This window comes from Fistularia commersonii, chromosome 24 (genome assembly GCF_037954325.1).
Source record: "Fistularia commersonii isolate RoL2024-O1a breed Wild chromosome 24, RoL_Fcom_v1.0, whole genome shotgun sequence".
Taxonomy (NCBI): Eukaryota; Metazoa; Chordata; class Actinopteri; order Syngnathiformes; family Fistulariidae; genus Fistularia; species Fistularia commersonii.
This window is the reverse complement of record NC_141307.1, coordinates 10,075,575-10,092,835: the sequence shown is the minus strand read 5'-3', so window position 1 is coordinate 10,092,835 and position 17,261 is coordinate 10,075,575. Positions and strand designations below refer to the sequence as shown.

Here is a 17,261-nt window from a genome sequence, read left to right as displayed (position 1 = left end):
GATACAACCACGACCTTTACCCGCTGGTAAGCTTATGTACTGTACGTATGCTTTAGGAAGCAACTTGCCGTTGAAGTCGAGAAAACATTAATCCTTTTACATTTCGTTGTGTCTTCAGTCTGTTCTTCCGGCAGGGCCTGCTGCGACCCAAGAGGTTGCACAGTAATTCGCCGTGGATGAACACAACCACAGTTAGACTGTGGAAACTGAAGTGTACAAAAGTGGTAAAAAAAAAAGGGTAGTTTATGACTAAAAACTGACTTTTACACTGGACTTCTGGCTATAAAGAAAAAATGTAAGAATTAAGTTAACTTGTTGACACTTGCTCACAAATGTGGAATGCGATCTTTGACGTTGACAGTACTCATAAAATGTATTAAATAACTGCAATCCTGAAGGACAGTAAGTTCAGGGCTCTGTAAAAGCCTGGGGATAGATTTCGTACTTCAGAAGTATATTTCCCCATGATTGTATGGATGAGAGTGTATGGAATTTGATTATTTAAAAAAATTAAATTAAAAAAAAAAAAAAATGCCATTCTTCTGATTTGGAACCTCTTACAATTTCTCAACATTATTGTACATGAAGTTAACACATACTGTGATTGGTGGATGAATTACATGTAAAAGAAATTAAAACTAAAAAAGGCCTTTTGTTATGCTTTGGTGACAGAGAGGAGACATGGTAATCTATACCCCCCCCCCCCCCCCTTCCCCAAATTGCAAATGAATTACATCATTATCCATTGTTCTCTTTTGGTACTCGCTGCCAAAACGCAGTGCAAAAATAGTCACGCAACTGAGGGCCGGAATGGAGCCAGGAATAAAACGTCTGTTTTTGCACGTGCCTGGATTCGTCCTGGACAGGACAATGTGTCGCTATGGAGGAAGCAATCCTGCCCTCTTTAAGCCCCCGTCTGAAGAAAGAGTTGAATTCCAGCCTGCCGATACATTGCACTTTGCACCAACCAGCAAGTCAGTGAGCCCACATGTGATAATTAGGTGATATTTCAGCAGACAAAAAAAAAAACAAGTGAGATTTTGCGACCTTTATTACATTTTTTTTTTGGGGGGGGGGTTTTCATGGTGGTGCCTTGCAATGCATGTCTGTTAAGAAGGAGCTGAAAATCAGCAGGCCGTTTTAAACCGATAGATCCGATCGCTGTTGAATGTGGTTCCTATACTGAGTTTTTTTCATTTCCCCTGAGCTGGGAAGTGGAGGGGGTTGGCAAGATTGCCCTTTCAGATCCTTTCAGAGCAAATGAAATGAAAATGAGCGCGACTGGGCCATGAAAGATAGACAAACAGTCCGGGGCTTGTTAGTTTCCCCCGTCAATTACATAATTTGGAGTACCTTCGTTCCAATTTTTATAATGAGGAGATTTTTGAAGCTACGCCACTGGTATGCTGCGCAAAGAATTCTTAAGCGCTTCACTTTTCCCACAATTTATCTTACAACCTTATTCCAGAATGGATTGAATTCATCCTTTCCCCTCAAAATTGGACACACGATACTCTGTAATGACGCTGCAATTTTTTTTGTACATAATAATTGTGCAAATATTTTTCATTTTGAGGGAATGAATTTCATCTTGTCATATTTATTATACAAATGCAATGTCAGTCCATCAGCTTCCAAGGTTGGTGTGACACGATATCCATAGATCGGTGGATGATCTCATTGTTAAGGTCCCAGACGGGATCGGAGAGTCTTAACATTCCGCAACCGGTGTCTCTTGCTCCTTTCTGAATATCAAATAATCCTTTTTTTTTTCCCGCCAACTCTTTTTCTCTGATTGCTCTGCGGCGCTTGTCATCTTCGGGACCCGCAGGCGTTCAGACCCCTCTCATCCAGGACATAGACTTTTCAAACCACTCCCCTCTAGCGTGAGGCTGCGGTCCAGTTTCTTCCCCTGCCTCATCAATAAGGCCCTGGTCCACCAATGGTCCCCCCAATGACACTGTCCCGACCCCTTTATTACACTACTTTGCACTACTTTGCACTACTTTGCAACCTGCATTCGCTTCGAGGCATAAGCGTGCGCTGAATCCAAGCGATCCTGCGGCTGCTTGGCGTAGGCTGGACCAGCAGGGATGGCTGGTGCATCCAGAGGCCTTCCAAAGGCCAACTCCGCTGGTGCCCAACATGAGAAGAACATGCATACATGCAGAGGACTCCTGGATCGCTGTGCGGCATGCCATCAAAACAAGGAGTAAGTGCAGATCCCAGTCTAGCTGGTGGTTGGACACCAGTATGGATAACTGCTCCCCCAGAGTACGATTGAACCTAATCTGTCACTCTGGGGGTGGAGTGGGGTTGTGCAGGTCTTTGTGATGCCCAATTGAGAGCACATTGTTGCAAACACTTTGAACTCAAAATTTCTGCCCTGGTCACTATGGATGGATTCTGGGACACCTAAACATCCCCCTCCAAGCAGTGCAACTACTGTTGTCTCTGCTTCCTGATCAGGCAGTGCATAGACCTCGGGCCATTTAGTGAAATAGCCCACTGCAGTGAGTATCGATTGCCTCTCTCTGTGCATGGAAATGGCCTGATGACATCTACCCCCACCCACTGCATCTGCTCTCCCTCTGGAAACGGTTGTAGGTGAGCCCTTGCGAGCAGTGCAGATGTCGCAGCACCGACAAAAGTCCTCCACATCTGCCCTCATCCGGCCCCAGTAGAAGGCCCGAGTGGCCTGACCCCTCCATTCCCTCAGGCCAGGGGTCGGCAACCCGTAACACCCAAAGAACCATTTGGTTTCCTCAGAAAAGAAAACACTGAGAGCCGCAATTACTTTTTGACATCTAAAATAAAGGTACCACTGTATATATAGCTTTTTATTACCTTTACACTTTGTATAAACAAGTGCGTAGTGTGTTGCTTCTGAAATTCACAAAGTATTACGGAGAAAATTAAATTTTATTTATGTAATGAACTCATTTTGAGCTTTGGGCTTTCAGAGCGTGTAGCGGAGCCTTGACCTGAATTTTAATAATAAATCGGGAAAAAAATCACTGTGTTAGTTAAACAATAAAAAATACATATTTGCAAAATATCTTCATAAATATTTATTTTATCTAGTTTATGGGACTTCTGCGCACAGCATCTGCAAATCGGGACTTTACCTTTAGCGGCTGGCGGGTCTTCCGGCTTCCGCGAGTGTGACGCTATTTTGAGCGGCGAAAAATAATAAATATAATCTTAGTTAATATTTCAAGATCACAATAATCTTCCAACTTAGAACTAAAAGTTAAAAAAAGGAATTAACACAAATGAAATACACTTCAATTAAATATTTATAATTTATTTTCCCAAGCCACCTGGAGCCGCAGTGTAAAGATGATGCCGACCCCTGCCTGCCTTAGGCTCTCTGGAGAACCCCCTCCATCAGCCGCAGATGTGTGAACTCAGCCCACAGTCCTTTTGTCCAAACCCCCTGCACAAACTTTCTGTGATGGGAGGCCAGTCCTAAAAAAGCCAGTCCTGGTCTGCATTCCCTCACCCCAAACCCGATGACCCAGGAGGGTTACGTCCTGGCACAGCAACTTGCACTTATCTGGATGCAGCTTCAGGTCTGGCAGCTGGATCCGTTGCAGCAGCTGGCGCTGTGCAGCCATAGCTGTGTCGAATGAGCTTCAATGGGCGAGGCACATGTCCTGGCACACCTGCTGACAGCCTTTCCATAAGGGACTCGAAGGTGGCTGGAGTATCGTAGAGTCAGAAGCAGAGAACTTTAAATTGCCACGGTCCTTTTCCTGTGCAGGATGCTGTCTTGGGCCGGGCCTCGGCAGAGAGTGGAACCTGCCAGTATCCACTCCTTAGGTCAAGGGAGGAGAACCAGGAGGACCCCGCCACCAGATCCAGGCACTCGTCAACTTGTGAGAAAGGATAAGAGTCTTTTTTTGGTGACCTCATTGAGCCGCCAGTAATCGACGCAGACGCGACCCTTCTTTGGCACCATAACCACTGGGGATGTTTTCAGACGGTTCAACGATGCCTGCACACTACATTTTGGCTCGTGTCTGCTCTGCTGCTTCCCGTCGGCCCAAAAGGAGGCGGCATGGACGCTGTAGCATCGGTGCAGCAGTGTCTCTATCGACTGAGAGTTGCACAAGGTAGGTTCTTTGCCATACGTCTTTGTTTTTTTTCCTCCCAGCCCATTATAATTCCTCTTTTGTCTCTTTTGTCCTGCAGGAACAGCTGGCTACTCCGGCCATCGCTGAACATCAGGGAGGATTGCATCTCTTGTAGCTTCCCACCCAACCTGATAGCTCTCCTCCATGTAGAGCAGTGTTTCCCAACCACTGTGCCGCGACACATCAGGTGTGCCGTGGAAAAATGCCCGCTTTCACCTGATTGGTCTGAAAATTATGTATCCTACGCAAATAATGTGTCTTCCTATGTCTATGTGGGCAGCGTGCGCATTCGATGGCAACGGGTAGTGAATTAACCTGTGCATCTGTGTATCAGAGTGATTAGTGACGCTTTGTGTGATACATTTTTGAAATATAAAGTACTTGTATCTGCGTATCTGAAAACTACCAAGACGAGTGAGAAAGCAGTGAAAGCTGCTATAAAGTTGCTGAACTCGTCTCTAATCCGAACAGCCACACACCGTAGCAAAACATTAATACTACCTGCCGGCAAAATCATTGTAGAAGAAACGCTCGGCTCTGGCGTTGATAAAGAAATAGCCAAATGTCTCTCAAATAAAACCATTTTCAGACGTTTTGATGACATGTCTTCAGACATTGAAAAAAGTGCTCTGGAAAAGTTGCACATCAGTGGGAAATTTGCATTGCAACTTGATGAATCTACAGATATTAGATATATTGGATTTCACACTAAGTAAATTGAGACTATGGTTCCATTCTAATTCGTTGAAAAATGTTTTTGACATATTTAATTAGTGACGTGTCATGTGATTTGTCTAATGTATAGTATATGCTGTGATTCATACAGATTGGGAAACACTGTTCAAGAGGCCCTATATTTACCACATGTCCATCACTAAAACTCAGGGTAGCTTTACTCAGGTCCAAGTGGCAGCCCTTCTCTCACTAAAAGTCCAAAAGTCCGAAATGGATGTCCTCCTCAGTATATACATGCATATTTACAAGAACATGTACAGTGATCCCTCGCTATAACGCGGTTTACTTTTCACGGTTTCGCTACTTCCTGGATTTGCATGGTGCGTTGTGTTCTGCATTCTGATTGGCTAAAAAAGTCACTCCGCTTCTTCTCTACCTGTGCGTCAATAACGTTGCCGTTTAATATGTAAACGTACGTAAAACAATTTGCCAAATTTACGTTACGTACGTGCAAATTCTCTTGCGATTTCGAGTTTCTCTAAAACCCGTAATGTTGACAAAACGCTCTGGACCGATAAAAGGGCCCAAAAGGCAGCGGAAGATGCTATCTATCGCAGTTAAAGTTAAACTTCTGGACATGCTAAGGGAAGCTAAAAGCTATGCGGCTGTAGGTCGGCATTACGGAATGAATGAATCTTCCGTTGGTTCCATAAAGAAGGAAGAAAAAAAACAGCAGCAATGTATAATAGAGTATTTAATTGTATAATAATTGTAAAAAAAAAAAAAAAAAAAGGTTTCTACTTCACGGATTTTGCCTATCACGGGTTCTTATTGGAACGTAACCCCCGCGAAAAACAAGGGTATACTGTATACGATCACATGTAGTATTTATGTGTATAAATCAGGATCACCAAAGCATTTCGCATTTGTTTAAATTACTTGGTGATTAAAGCAATTCTGAATGTAAATTCTTATTCAAAGATCCTTGCACATTTTAGTGCCAGAGTTAATCGCCTCCCCAGCCCTCTCTCTCTCTCTCTCTCTCTCTCCACCCTCTTCTTATAAAAGCTGCGGTCAGCAGTCCGCATGAATCGATTGATGCGTGCTTGCCCGCACATTGCGGTACCGATGGGTCTTTGCGCGCTTGTCGGTCGATGTCCCGCACGTTGACGGGATAGTCGAGCCCGCATTGTGCAGAGGAATCCCCCTGCTTATGCAAGCTGCTGCCGGCGAAGCAACCCGAGCAGATCGAGGACAAGAGCCGGATTTCAGGCGTGATCGAGATGTGCGTCGTTTGTTTGCGGGGTGAACAATGGTTGCGGGGATAAAATCGGCTTCCTCATGCGGTCGGAGCGGGCCAGCCGTGTGTGCATCGTGGTCCTGGAGGAGGTGGAAGAGGAAGAACACTCCTCTTCAGCTCCATCTCCTTGGCCTAAATCGTCACAAGACAAGTACAACCCTGCTCCACGATCAGCTGCTGCCCAGGAGGACAAGGTGAGATGAGCCCCTCCTCTTAAGTCCTTATTAATTTAATTACAATTCTCAGTATTTGTACTTTTAGTGGTTTTTTTTTTTTTTTTTTTAATTAAATGAAAAAAAAATGTAATACACTTACATGTGTGTGTGTGATTGCAATTATTTGGATTTTCATCCAAAGAGATCCACTGCCGGTTGCATAACAAAAAAAAGTCATGTCAACACACACAAGTACTAAATATAGCAACCAGCATTACAACCTTATCCATATGACATGAAGAGAAGTTTCTGTAAGTGATCAGCAAAGCCAGGGTCAATGCAGAGTACCTATAACTGTAAGACACAGTTATTTGGGATGCATCTTTTCATTTCCAAGAATGGGGAAAGCGTATTGAGAGTGCACGTGAGTCAGTTCCGATGACAGGGTTTCACCTTAACCACATTCTCGGACCGACCCGGTGCTCAGGCATGAGAGGGCAAGTGAAACGTGCACCCTTTTTTTATTTTTAGGGTAAGCAACACGAGTCTTGTTTCAGGAAACACTTGCAGTCGGGTGCAGGTCCAGGGTAAAGTTTGAGTAATTTATATTTCCGTTACCTTTACTGTCTTTTGCTGTGTGGAGCCTTTGTGACACAATGTACAGACACGCTGAATTCATATATTTGCTCATAATTGTATTTTGGACTGCAAAGAGGCAAACTAAATGTCTACTGGTATCATGCAAAATGTACTCTTTTGTGTTTTTGTCAATGCATGTGTATTATTTATCTTGTACCATGACAAATTTTTATGTGCGTGGTACATTTAAAGCGAATCTGATTCGGATAAATATCTCTGGAATTGACTGTTTGTTCCACAAGTCATTGTAAAATAGTACATGGATGGCTTAACGCCCCATCCATCTATCCATCAATCCGTCTTTACTCTGTTCATCTGTCAGGTCGTGCAGAGCAGTAGCTAAATTCTGTGAAACCTGGACTTTCTCAGTCTCTTAAAGCAATTTTAACATTTAATTTGATTGTCTAACACCCCCTGAAAATCCACCAATGGGATATCATTATCACTTTTTATGCCTGCTATATGAATGCATGAAAAACAAAAATGTGACTAGAGATACCGCTATCCTCGTTTTATAAGTAACGGTAATCGTTTCCTTTGCAATTTACGATATTATTTGTTTAAGTTGTGCTGTGCGGCGTCAGAGCACAGCTTGAACATGTCGCTAATGCTAACATGTGTATGCTGCAGCTGCTCTCCTCATAAACAAATCAGGAATGTACAACCATTTATGACTGGCTGCTAGAAATGACTTGCTTCTTCGTGGGGTGACTTGCACTTAAGTCCTTTAACTCGTGTAATAACACAGTAATAACACAGTGTAATAACACACTGGAACTGGAAATGTCGCAAATGCTTAGATGTGTATGTTGCAGCTGCTCTCCTCATAAACAAATCAGGAATGTACAACCATCTATGACTGGCTGCGAGAAATGACTTGCTTCGTCGTGGGGTGACTTGCACTTAAGTCCTTTAACTCTTGTAGTAACACAGTAATAACACACTGGAACTGGAAATGAATATGCAGGAGTAAATAAAATCAATGATTTGTCTGACGCGTCTTATACATATATAATACATCATTATTGTCATAATTCTGCATTTTGCAAAATGTGTGTCTAAATGATCATGTACGTTCATATATGTTAATAAGTTACTTGATTTACTTATCTTTCATTTTATTTTCACAGTAGAGGCAATTTTACCAAAAAATATGTCCTGCAGTGGCATGTAATATGCCAATTTATTTTTCTAAAGACGGCACAGATGAGACATTTCAGTTACAAATAAAGATTAGATCAACCTTAAAAAAAATCAGGTATCATAATTAAGACCAAAAGTATCAACTCTGACTTACCTACACAACTTATGTAACACAAAACATTGCCAGCTATTGTTACCATTCTAAATCCCATAGTTTGCATTAGATACTATGACATATCATTAAACTGGAAAGTTTACAGATTTGCAGATATTTAGTCCGACACTATTATAAATGTACCCGTCTAGGCTAGCAAGCTCCAACTCGCTAATGTTGTTTGTCACAGCAGGGCAGCAATAACAATAAATATGAATATAAATGTAAGTATAAATGTAAATATGCCGTCAGTACTGGGGGACATTTTCTTTCTTTTCAGCCTTCCCTGTTGAGAGCAATCTTTAACGTGGACCCTGATGAAGTCCGATCTCTGCTATTCAAGAAAGAGAATGTTAACGTTCAGGTAAGGCATTTTTCAAGCTTGGTTTCTCTTTTTCATCTTTGTCCGCATTTCCCTGCGTGTCCGTCAACTCAAGCCGGATTTTATTATTTTTATTACATTTAATTACAATTTTTTGATGCCTCTTTTACATTTGTATGAGCAGGTATACCATGCACTGTTTTTAATTATGTCAAGAAATCCAGCATCACCCCATGACCAAGCACTATTTTCCCGAGCAGAAACCTGGGTATGATGGCTGGGAGGGACAAGGACGAATCACCTATCACGTCTGATACTAGTGGTGATGACTGTTACGTGGTAATAGTTTAAATGATACAATTAAAGGTTTTATATTCATAAAATGATTAATAATGATGGACACCCGGTGAGATGCTGCAGTACATCTGCAGAGATTAAGTTTACTATCAAGTGCTGATGATGGGACAGTAGAGCAGCCGAACCCAGGCATGGCCAACGTCCGGCCGGCGGGCCAAATCCGGCCCGTGTTCAAAATTTTCACCGGCCCGCAGGCTTTGTCATAAAATCAATAATATGCGATCGCCAGCACTGCTGACCAAAGAACAAAACAGTGTACAAAAAGCTATTTTATATTTCACCAGAAGTTGGCGGTAGACCTGTGGCTGCACTCTCGTTGCGGGAAACTCAAAGGGCATCGTGGGATCCTTTCCTGCCCATCTCAAACATGACGACTGTAAAGCTGACAAATTAAATATTAAAACCTACTTCAGTCCGTTTTTCTCTTTCGGATTTTTGATCTGAGTCTAAAATTGAAATATTGAAAAACACTGCATTTCTCCTTTTTGACATCAAGTAATACAAGGATTCATATGGCCTCAATGTTTTGTACTTCTGAATAATATCGATGTAAGTTTTATTTTCTTGTTCACATGTTTTGAATTTAGAAGTTCATAGTGAGCATTTAATAGTGAATAATATGTAACGTTTCAAAAGAATAGATATTTTTAATCATTCTGAAAGTTTTTTTTTTCCCCAGACTGACTTTTTCCTCATTTGATGTGGTATTCAAATATGAAAGGCAGAGTGATTTTGGTAAAAACGTTCAATTTATGTTCTGTGATATGACAGGTATGCCATTTGCAATAAAAAAAAAGGGTCATGTAGTTGTTCATTTGCATTTAATGGAATTTAATGGTTCAAAGAATGTCAGGCTGAATGGTCGGCCCTCCACATTTTCACCTCACCTTGCAAAAAGTTTGGACACCCCTGGCCTAACCCCTCAACTTTCTCAAAAGAGAAGGTTTCCAAGCGTATCCTTAAAAAAAGAGAGGGCGTCTGTCGCCTAAACTGAGATTAGGAGATGGTTCCTCGTAAGCGGAGCTTCGTAAACAAATACCACGGAGCCCGATCTGTGTTCGGATCTTGATACAAGTAAAGCAAGAGGGAGTCACTACAATGCAATTGTGTTTTTTTTTGCAGGGGTGTCAAACTCATTTTAGCTCAGGACCCACAGAAAGGAAAATCTATTTTCTCAAGTGTGCCAGACGGGTAAAATCTTAGCATAACAACAACATTTTTCTTTAATCATCCACTCACGCGTCCGTTCATTCACTCTCCCACACATTCAACTTACTCAGACACCAAAGGTGTTACATCTGCAAGTATGGCTGTTGTTTGCTGCTTGTTGCCACTTTTGCACATTTATACCATTCATACTGTTTATATATTGTCAACATATTATTTAGGTGCAACTTGTTAAACACACTACTTGTTTATATATATTGTTAATGCTATTTCTTATTTTTAGTGCTATATTTTTGATAACTTTTCTTGCGCTGTCCACTTTCCGCTATGAGTGGTTGAAATTTCCCCACTGCGGGATGATTCAAGGAATATTCTATTCTTCTATTCGAAAAATTGCAGCTCATTTTTTTACGCTTTGCAAATTTATCAAGTGGGTCTGATTACATTACATTACATTTCATCGCATTCGGCGGACGCTTTTATCCAAAGCGACTTACAATAGAGGACATAGGGACTGCAAATGCACTTGAAAATACACGATGCACGGGAAATATACAGAACAGTAAGCTTGGGTTAGTTTTTTTTTTTGTTTTTTTTTGACAAAGACATACACACACACACACACTGCATAGCCTAACTTGCTGCCTAACCTGATCTGGGGCATCAGCGCAGTAAAAAGTCCTGAAAGAGAACAGTTTTTACCTGTTTCTTGAGATAGATGATGCTAGTCTTGTTGCTTCTGGAAGTTTGTTCCACCGCTGAGGTAGTAGAACTGAGAACAGTTTTGCCTGAGATCGCTTAGAGCGAGCAAAAGGTACTGCTAGTAGGTTTGTATTAGAGGAACGCAGCTCTCTGCCGGGAGCATAAGGTCTTATCATTTCGTTCAGAAATTAAACATATTTGCGGGTTTGACACCTTGGGTCTATTGAATGAAATCTTAACAGCATAACTGTAAAGACTGATGCTGAAACATGTCCCATGTCAGCCAATATATGAAACAAGATCCCTCTCTTTTTTTTCTCTTGTCTCTCGCTTTTCTCTCCCTGTTTTTATTCTCTAATGACGCATTTTTTAATATTGTGGTATCATCTCTAGTTGTCTATAACGCCAGGGTCATCACATTGACTTTTCCTAGTGTCAGCAACAGTATACTGCTATCCCTTAATGCAGTCACGTGACATTTTTTTTAATAGCTCCTACTCTAAGATTACTCTCTGCTGCATTGAAAGAGGTGGGGTTTGACTGCAGGCAGCAGCAGCAGCAGTATTAGTAGGGTGGGGTGAAGGTACATTGAGTGTCATGTTCCCTGCTATCTAGGAAGATGGGGCCTTGAATTAAATCCAAATTTTTCTTCCACCCACCTGAAGTACATAATGACACAACACAGAGTCCAGTTATAGAAATAACATGTCTATATTTTGATGATATCTGTGTATTTTTTTCTGTAATCTGTGGTTTATTGGGTAGTTTTCTGGCAGCACGTCGGGCTCGGGGGGGGGGGGGGGGGTGAGAGCGGACCGAACATTCCTGGTTTGATTTCAGTTTTATGCGTGAAAATGTTTCTGTGGACCAGTTAAAGGCGTGGGGGTTCAAATGCTCAAAACTTTTGTCACTTCACAATATTCAATCTGAACACTATGATTACAATTTACAGTATACCCTTGTTTTTCGTGGGGTTCCAAAAAGAACCCGTAATAGGCAAAATCCGTGAAGTAGAAACCTTAATTTTTTTTTTACAATTATTATACAATTAAATACTCTATTATACATCGCTGCTGTCGTCCTTATGTTTTTGTCTTCCTTCTTTATGGAACGAAAGGAAGATTCATTCATTCCGTAATGCCGACCTACAGCCGCATAGCTTTTAGCTTCCCTTAGCATGTCCAGAAGTTTAACTTTAGATGCGATAGATAGCATCTTCCGCTGCCTTTTGTCGGTCCAGAGCGTTTTGTCAACATTATGGGTTTTAGAGAAACTCAAAATTGCAAGAGAATTTGCGCGTACGTAATGTAAATTTAGCAAGCTGTTAAATTTACGTAAGTGTACATATTAAACGGCAACGTTATTGACGCACAGGTAGAGAAGACGCGAAGTGACTTTTTAGCCAATCAGAATGCAGAACACAATGCACCATGCAAATCCAGGAAGTAGCAAAACCGTGAAAAGTAAACCGCGTTACAGCGAGGGATCACTGTATATCAGACAATTGCAATATTAAGAGCGGCTGTAAGGTGAAGTTAGAAACAGTCGTTTTTCATAGTAATATTCGGAAGGCCTAATGTAAAAACTACTGCTCAAAAAAATAAAGAGAACACTTGAACAACACAATGTAACTCCAAGTCAATCACACTTGTGTGAAATCATAGTGTCCACTCAGGAAGCAACACAGATTCATTTTGACTTGTTTTAAGGACATTACATCAAAGTTGGATCAGCCTGGAGTTTGTTTTTACACTTTAATTTGGAGTGTGATTCCTAATCCAGACCTCCATGGGTTGATACAATTGATTTCCATTGATCATTTTGGTGTGATTTTGTTGTCAGCACATTCAACTGTGTAAAGAGCAAAGTATTTCATAAGAATATTTCATTCATTTTGATCTAGGATGTGTTTTTTATGTGTTCCCTTTATTTTTTTGAGCAGTGTATATATTTGTACCAAGAAAAATTTTCTTTGTGGGCCGGTACCAAATGATCTGCGGACCGGTAGCAGTCCGAGGACCACTGCTCTAATGTATGCAGTAAGATGTTGGAGATTTTTTATCAGTCTGTTTCCAGTGTCATCTTTTTTACAGCTGTGTGTTGCAAATCTGTGATTTGCCTCAGGATGGAGAAAATATTAGCAAACATTTAATTAAAATTTATTTTACTTTAGTTTGTAAATTTTTAAAATGTCATTTTCAATTTGAAGATCATGGCAATCTTGTTACGTCTAAATAAAATGTGTTAAAATATTTTTTGTCGCTTTTAATAAGCGACTGCACGCGGCAGTAAAAGGATGACAGTACACAGAGAGAGGACAGCATTTTTTGGTTTGCTGACGGTGGATAATTTAATTTTTTTTTTCTTCATAAATACAAGAAGGACTCAAATAGACATCGAGTATTTGGCTTAAAAGTAATCTTCAAGCCAACGTTTTTTTTTTCGGAATTAAAAATGTTTTGCTCTGCAGCTGTTCATTAATTCAAAAAATGCAAAAACATATTTTGCTTATACTGTACATACCATACAGGCGAACAAAAATGATGTTATATACTGTGTTAATTCACTTTAAATTTCTAAATGATTGTGTAGCTCTCAGTGTTTTCTCTACTGTGGGGAAACAGGTCCAAATGACTCTTTGAGTGATACAGGTTGTTGACCCATGATTTAGGGTCATCATTTAGGGAAAAATGTCCGGGGTAATGAGTGATAGAAGAGAATCAGCCAAAATAAAAGGAAAAGTGTACAAGACAGTGGTGAGACCGGTGACGCTGTGTGAGCTCACCTTGACACATGCAGTCCCTCACAAAGTGGGCAGCATGGTTCATGATTGTTTCTGTTTCTCAGTATGTTGCCAATAGAATATAAAGATTTATTATATTATTATATACAGCACAATCTTTACTAAACTGTGTAATGTCTATAGTGTTTGATACGCTGATCGGAAAATATACCTCCTCAAGGCAGGAGCCGTTTTCAACCAGGTGAGTGTAGCTCTACTATGCACTGATGTGGGGTCAAGAAAAAAAAAAAACAATGATAATGTAAGATAAATATGCTGATCTGATTCATAATTGTATTTTCTGTATGATTCCAATCTTTTTAAAAATGTTCTCAAGTACAAATCGCTAAGTTTGCGCATTTCCTGATCAAATGTAAGCCAAGGTACGGCAACTGAGCTCACAAAGTGGGCTGCATGGTGCGTGATTGTTCCTGTTTCTCAGTATGTTGCCAATAGAATAGAAAGATTTATTATATCTATTATAATATTTATAATATTTATTATATATTTATTATATTATTATATATATATAATATAATATTTATATTGTATATATTTATTATATATATTATTATATATATATATATATATTATATATATATTATCATATAAGGAATCTTCAAATCTTTGTACTTAAGACCTTAAAACGCTTGATAGCCTTAACCTTGACAATTTATATTTGTTATTCTCCCTCCTTCCTACTATTATCTATTACTGTTATGTTTTTGCTTGAAACTCTGGCACAACAATTTCCTTCGGTATAAATAAAGTTGTTCTCATCTCATCTCATATTATTGAGATGAGATGTAGATGAGACTACAGCACAATCTTTACTAAACTGTGTAATGTCTTTAGTGTTTGATACAATTATTCTCGCTGATCGGAAAATATACCGTAGAGAAAAGTCATGAGGTGAGGCAGACAATATGGACTTTTACAACAAAGTAACATAGCGTTTTGTGAAGAAGAATATGCGCCTGGAATTCATACAGAAATAAAGAAATAGACCACAAATTGTTTTCAGTTTTATACCAAAAAATTAGATGAGACTCTCGGGAACAAGAAAGTCTTTGGAGTTCTTTAAATTGTAAATATGGTTCCAAAGGAAGTCTGTGCCTCCTGCACGCCACTGCTACTATTGCATGGTAAAATTGGACTTATGGTTTTCTTAAAGTTTGCGTCAAGATTGTTTCAGCATTGTGAATAGCTTGAAGTTTGCGTTGAGAGTAGCAAAATTGGCTTGAATTCAGCAAAGTTATAAAATTGAGCCACTGATATGTAAGATTATTATCTGCATTTGCTTGATTTCTTTGCCATGCACTTCAGAACTGCCTCAATTCTTCATAGAATACAGTAGATTCATTATCTACATCCACATCATCATGCTGAAAACATCCTTTGGTTAGTCATCTTCATTAAGATAAGATAAGATAATACTTTATTGATCGCCTTAGGGGAAATTCGTTTGTCATTGAAGTGCAAAAATAACAATAAATATGAATATAAATATATAGAGACAATTAAAAAAATGAAGACGACAAAAACAAGGATAGAAATAGATAGGTGTGGTTAGGAGGAGGGATAGAGAATATTTTGGTAGAAGGATGCTTAGTTTTATATAATTCCAGGGGTTCTGTGGTTTGCAGAAACAGTAATTTCATATATTTTGCTGTGGAATACGTTTGTGTTTGATTCTGCGCACATGTTTGCAATAGAAAAATAAATCACAGTTCACGATTACTTTTGTGAAAACGTATCACTTGTATTTAATTGTGTGGCAGGACAAAGAGAAGCAGACACCACTGCATGCTGCTGCCTACCTCGGAGATGCCGAGATCATCGAACTCCTCATCCTCTCAGGTAAAACCTTCAGTCCGTCTCCATTAATTGCATCTGTATGAACATTGATCCTTAAGTGAAAACTTTGAACATTTACATTTTGTTTATCTTATTGCTTTATTGTTGATGCATATCAATCCATGACAGCTGCTAGACTTAACCAGTTTGTAAAACCAAGTAAATTACTTTATTTCCATGAATTGTCAGCACATTCAACTGTGTAAAGAGCAAAGTATTTCATAAGAATATTTCATTCATTTAGATCTAGGATGTGTTTTTTAAGTGTTCCCTTTATTTTTTTGAGCAGTGTATAACAAAATACAGGGACCCGGGGGAAGACATTAGGTGTTTGACCAGGGCAAATAATACCTAGTCCATATCAACAAAACACAGGCATCATTGCAATTTTCCATCCCATCTGCTTGTCATTTTTATCACATTTTAATAGCATTCGCACTCTCACTTCCACTTTGTGTGAAAATAAGGTGTGGTTCTGCAATTTCTCTGTCACTTTTTTTAGCTTAGTTACCAAAAAAATCACGAGGTATTTTAAAGGCCCCGCTCATGAACATCACCACAGTCGGCTTTTATCGATTTAGGGGTTTTTCAGTCACGCCGAATCCATTTTAGAATCCAGACATATTTAAAGAATACGCAATAATAAGAATAAGAATAAGAACAACTTTATTAATCCCGAAGGAAATTGCTGTGCCAGAGTTACAGAAAATATAACAGTAATAAATAATAAAAGAAAAGGCAGAATTAGAAATAAAAATAAACTATAAACTATAAAGTGTCTCAGTGAAACTATAAAGTGTCTTAGTAAACAGTGATAAAACTATAAGTGTCTTAGTAACAAGTGAGGTAAGGAGTGCACAATAGTATGATAGAAGGGAAAATAGTCGTGTAGCTGTTATGAGATGAAATATTGCACAGTTTCTGAAAATTGCACAGTGAAATGAAATATTGCACAGTTTGTTTTTTTGTTTTTTTTAGGTTAAAGATATGTTTTTATGGTTGCAATCAAATCCCCTTGCGTTAATGGGGATCTCAGCAGGCAGGAACATCTTGTCAGTCTGAGATGACGATGAGTGGATACTGTTTTTGAAATATAAGCAGTGAAAAAGCTTAAAAGTTGTGTTTTATCTTACTTTTGGAACATGTATATAAGCACAGTCTTGATACTCTAGTATTCTTTGTCTTGCAATGAATGAAGGCTCAAAACATACTGGTGAATTAAATCAGAGAATATGGCTGGTCCACTGTGTCGAAGTGGATACGTCCACACATTTAAATATCTTGATAAACATAGATATAATCTCATTCATTCATTATCTATACCACTTATCTTGCAGTCAGGGTCGGGGGCTGGAGCCAACCCCAGCTGTTGCTGGGGTTTCATATAAACTACATCTTTTATTGATGATAATTTTGAATTATGTACAAAATATGTTAATTCAATACAAGAAATAAAAATAATAATAATTCTTTACTGATTATGGGGTGATGGTCGGTGCTCCAGGCCTGTCACAAGGAGGTTCCTGAAGACTTTTACGTTGTTGATACATGGGAAGAGGAAGTGAACGGTTGTATTTCTCTATGTGTGGTCCTGTTATTGATCAGCGTGCACTGTGCCAGCATCCCCTGTGACCATGAGTGCAGAGCAGGTGGCAGAAGATGGGTGAATAAATAAAATATGTTTTGCATTTTTCAAATTAATTTTCTGAACAACTGCAGAAAAAAAAATAAAAAATTTACATTTCTGCATGCAACAAAACATTTTGAACTCCGAAAAAAAGGCCTTGGATTGAAGGTTACTTTTAAGCAAAATACTCAATCTATGTGAGTCCTTCTTGTCAGATAAGATAAAACTCTATTGATCCCAAT

General features: G+C 39.4%; 1 protein-coding gene across 6 annotated transcripts in view; it reads left to right on the top strand.

The window, feature by feature from the left end:
* Nucleotides 1–5,907: 5,907 nt before the first annotated feature.
* The window catches only part of ankrd28a (ankyrin repeat domain 28a), a 25,986-nt gene continuing 14,632 nt past the window's right edge, over nucleotides 5,908–17,261 (top strand). For 3 of the 6 annotated variants that reach the window (XR_015108021.1, XM_086171403.1, XM_086171400.1), the window contains exons 1-3: nucleotides 5,908–6,308; nucleotides 8,486–8,569; nucleotides 15,317–15,395. Coding sequence is in view for 4 of the 6 variants with exons in the window: in XM_086171403.1 (XP_086027529.1) it covers nucleotides 6,156–6,308; nucleotides 8,486–8,569; nucleotides 15,317–15,395 (316 nt within the window). In the remaining 2 variants the exon portion in view is untranslated. Of the gene's footprint in view, nucleotides 6,309–6,370; nucleotides 8,570–15,316; nucleotides 15,396–17,261 lie in introns of those variants that run through there. The other 3 variants (XM_086171402.1, XM_086171401.1, XM_086171405.1) reach the window with 2 other exon arrangements.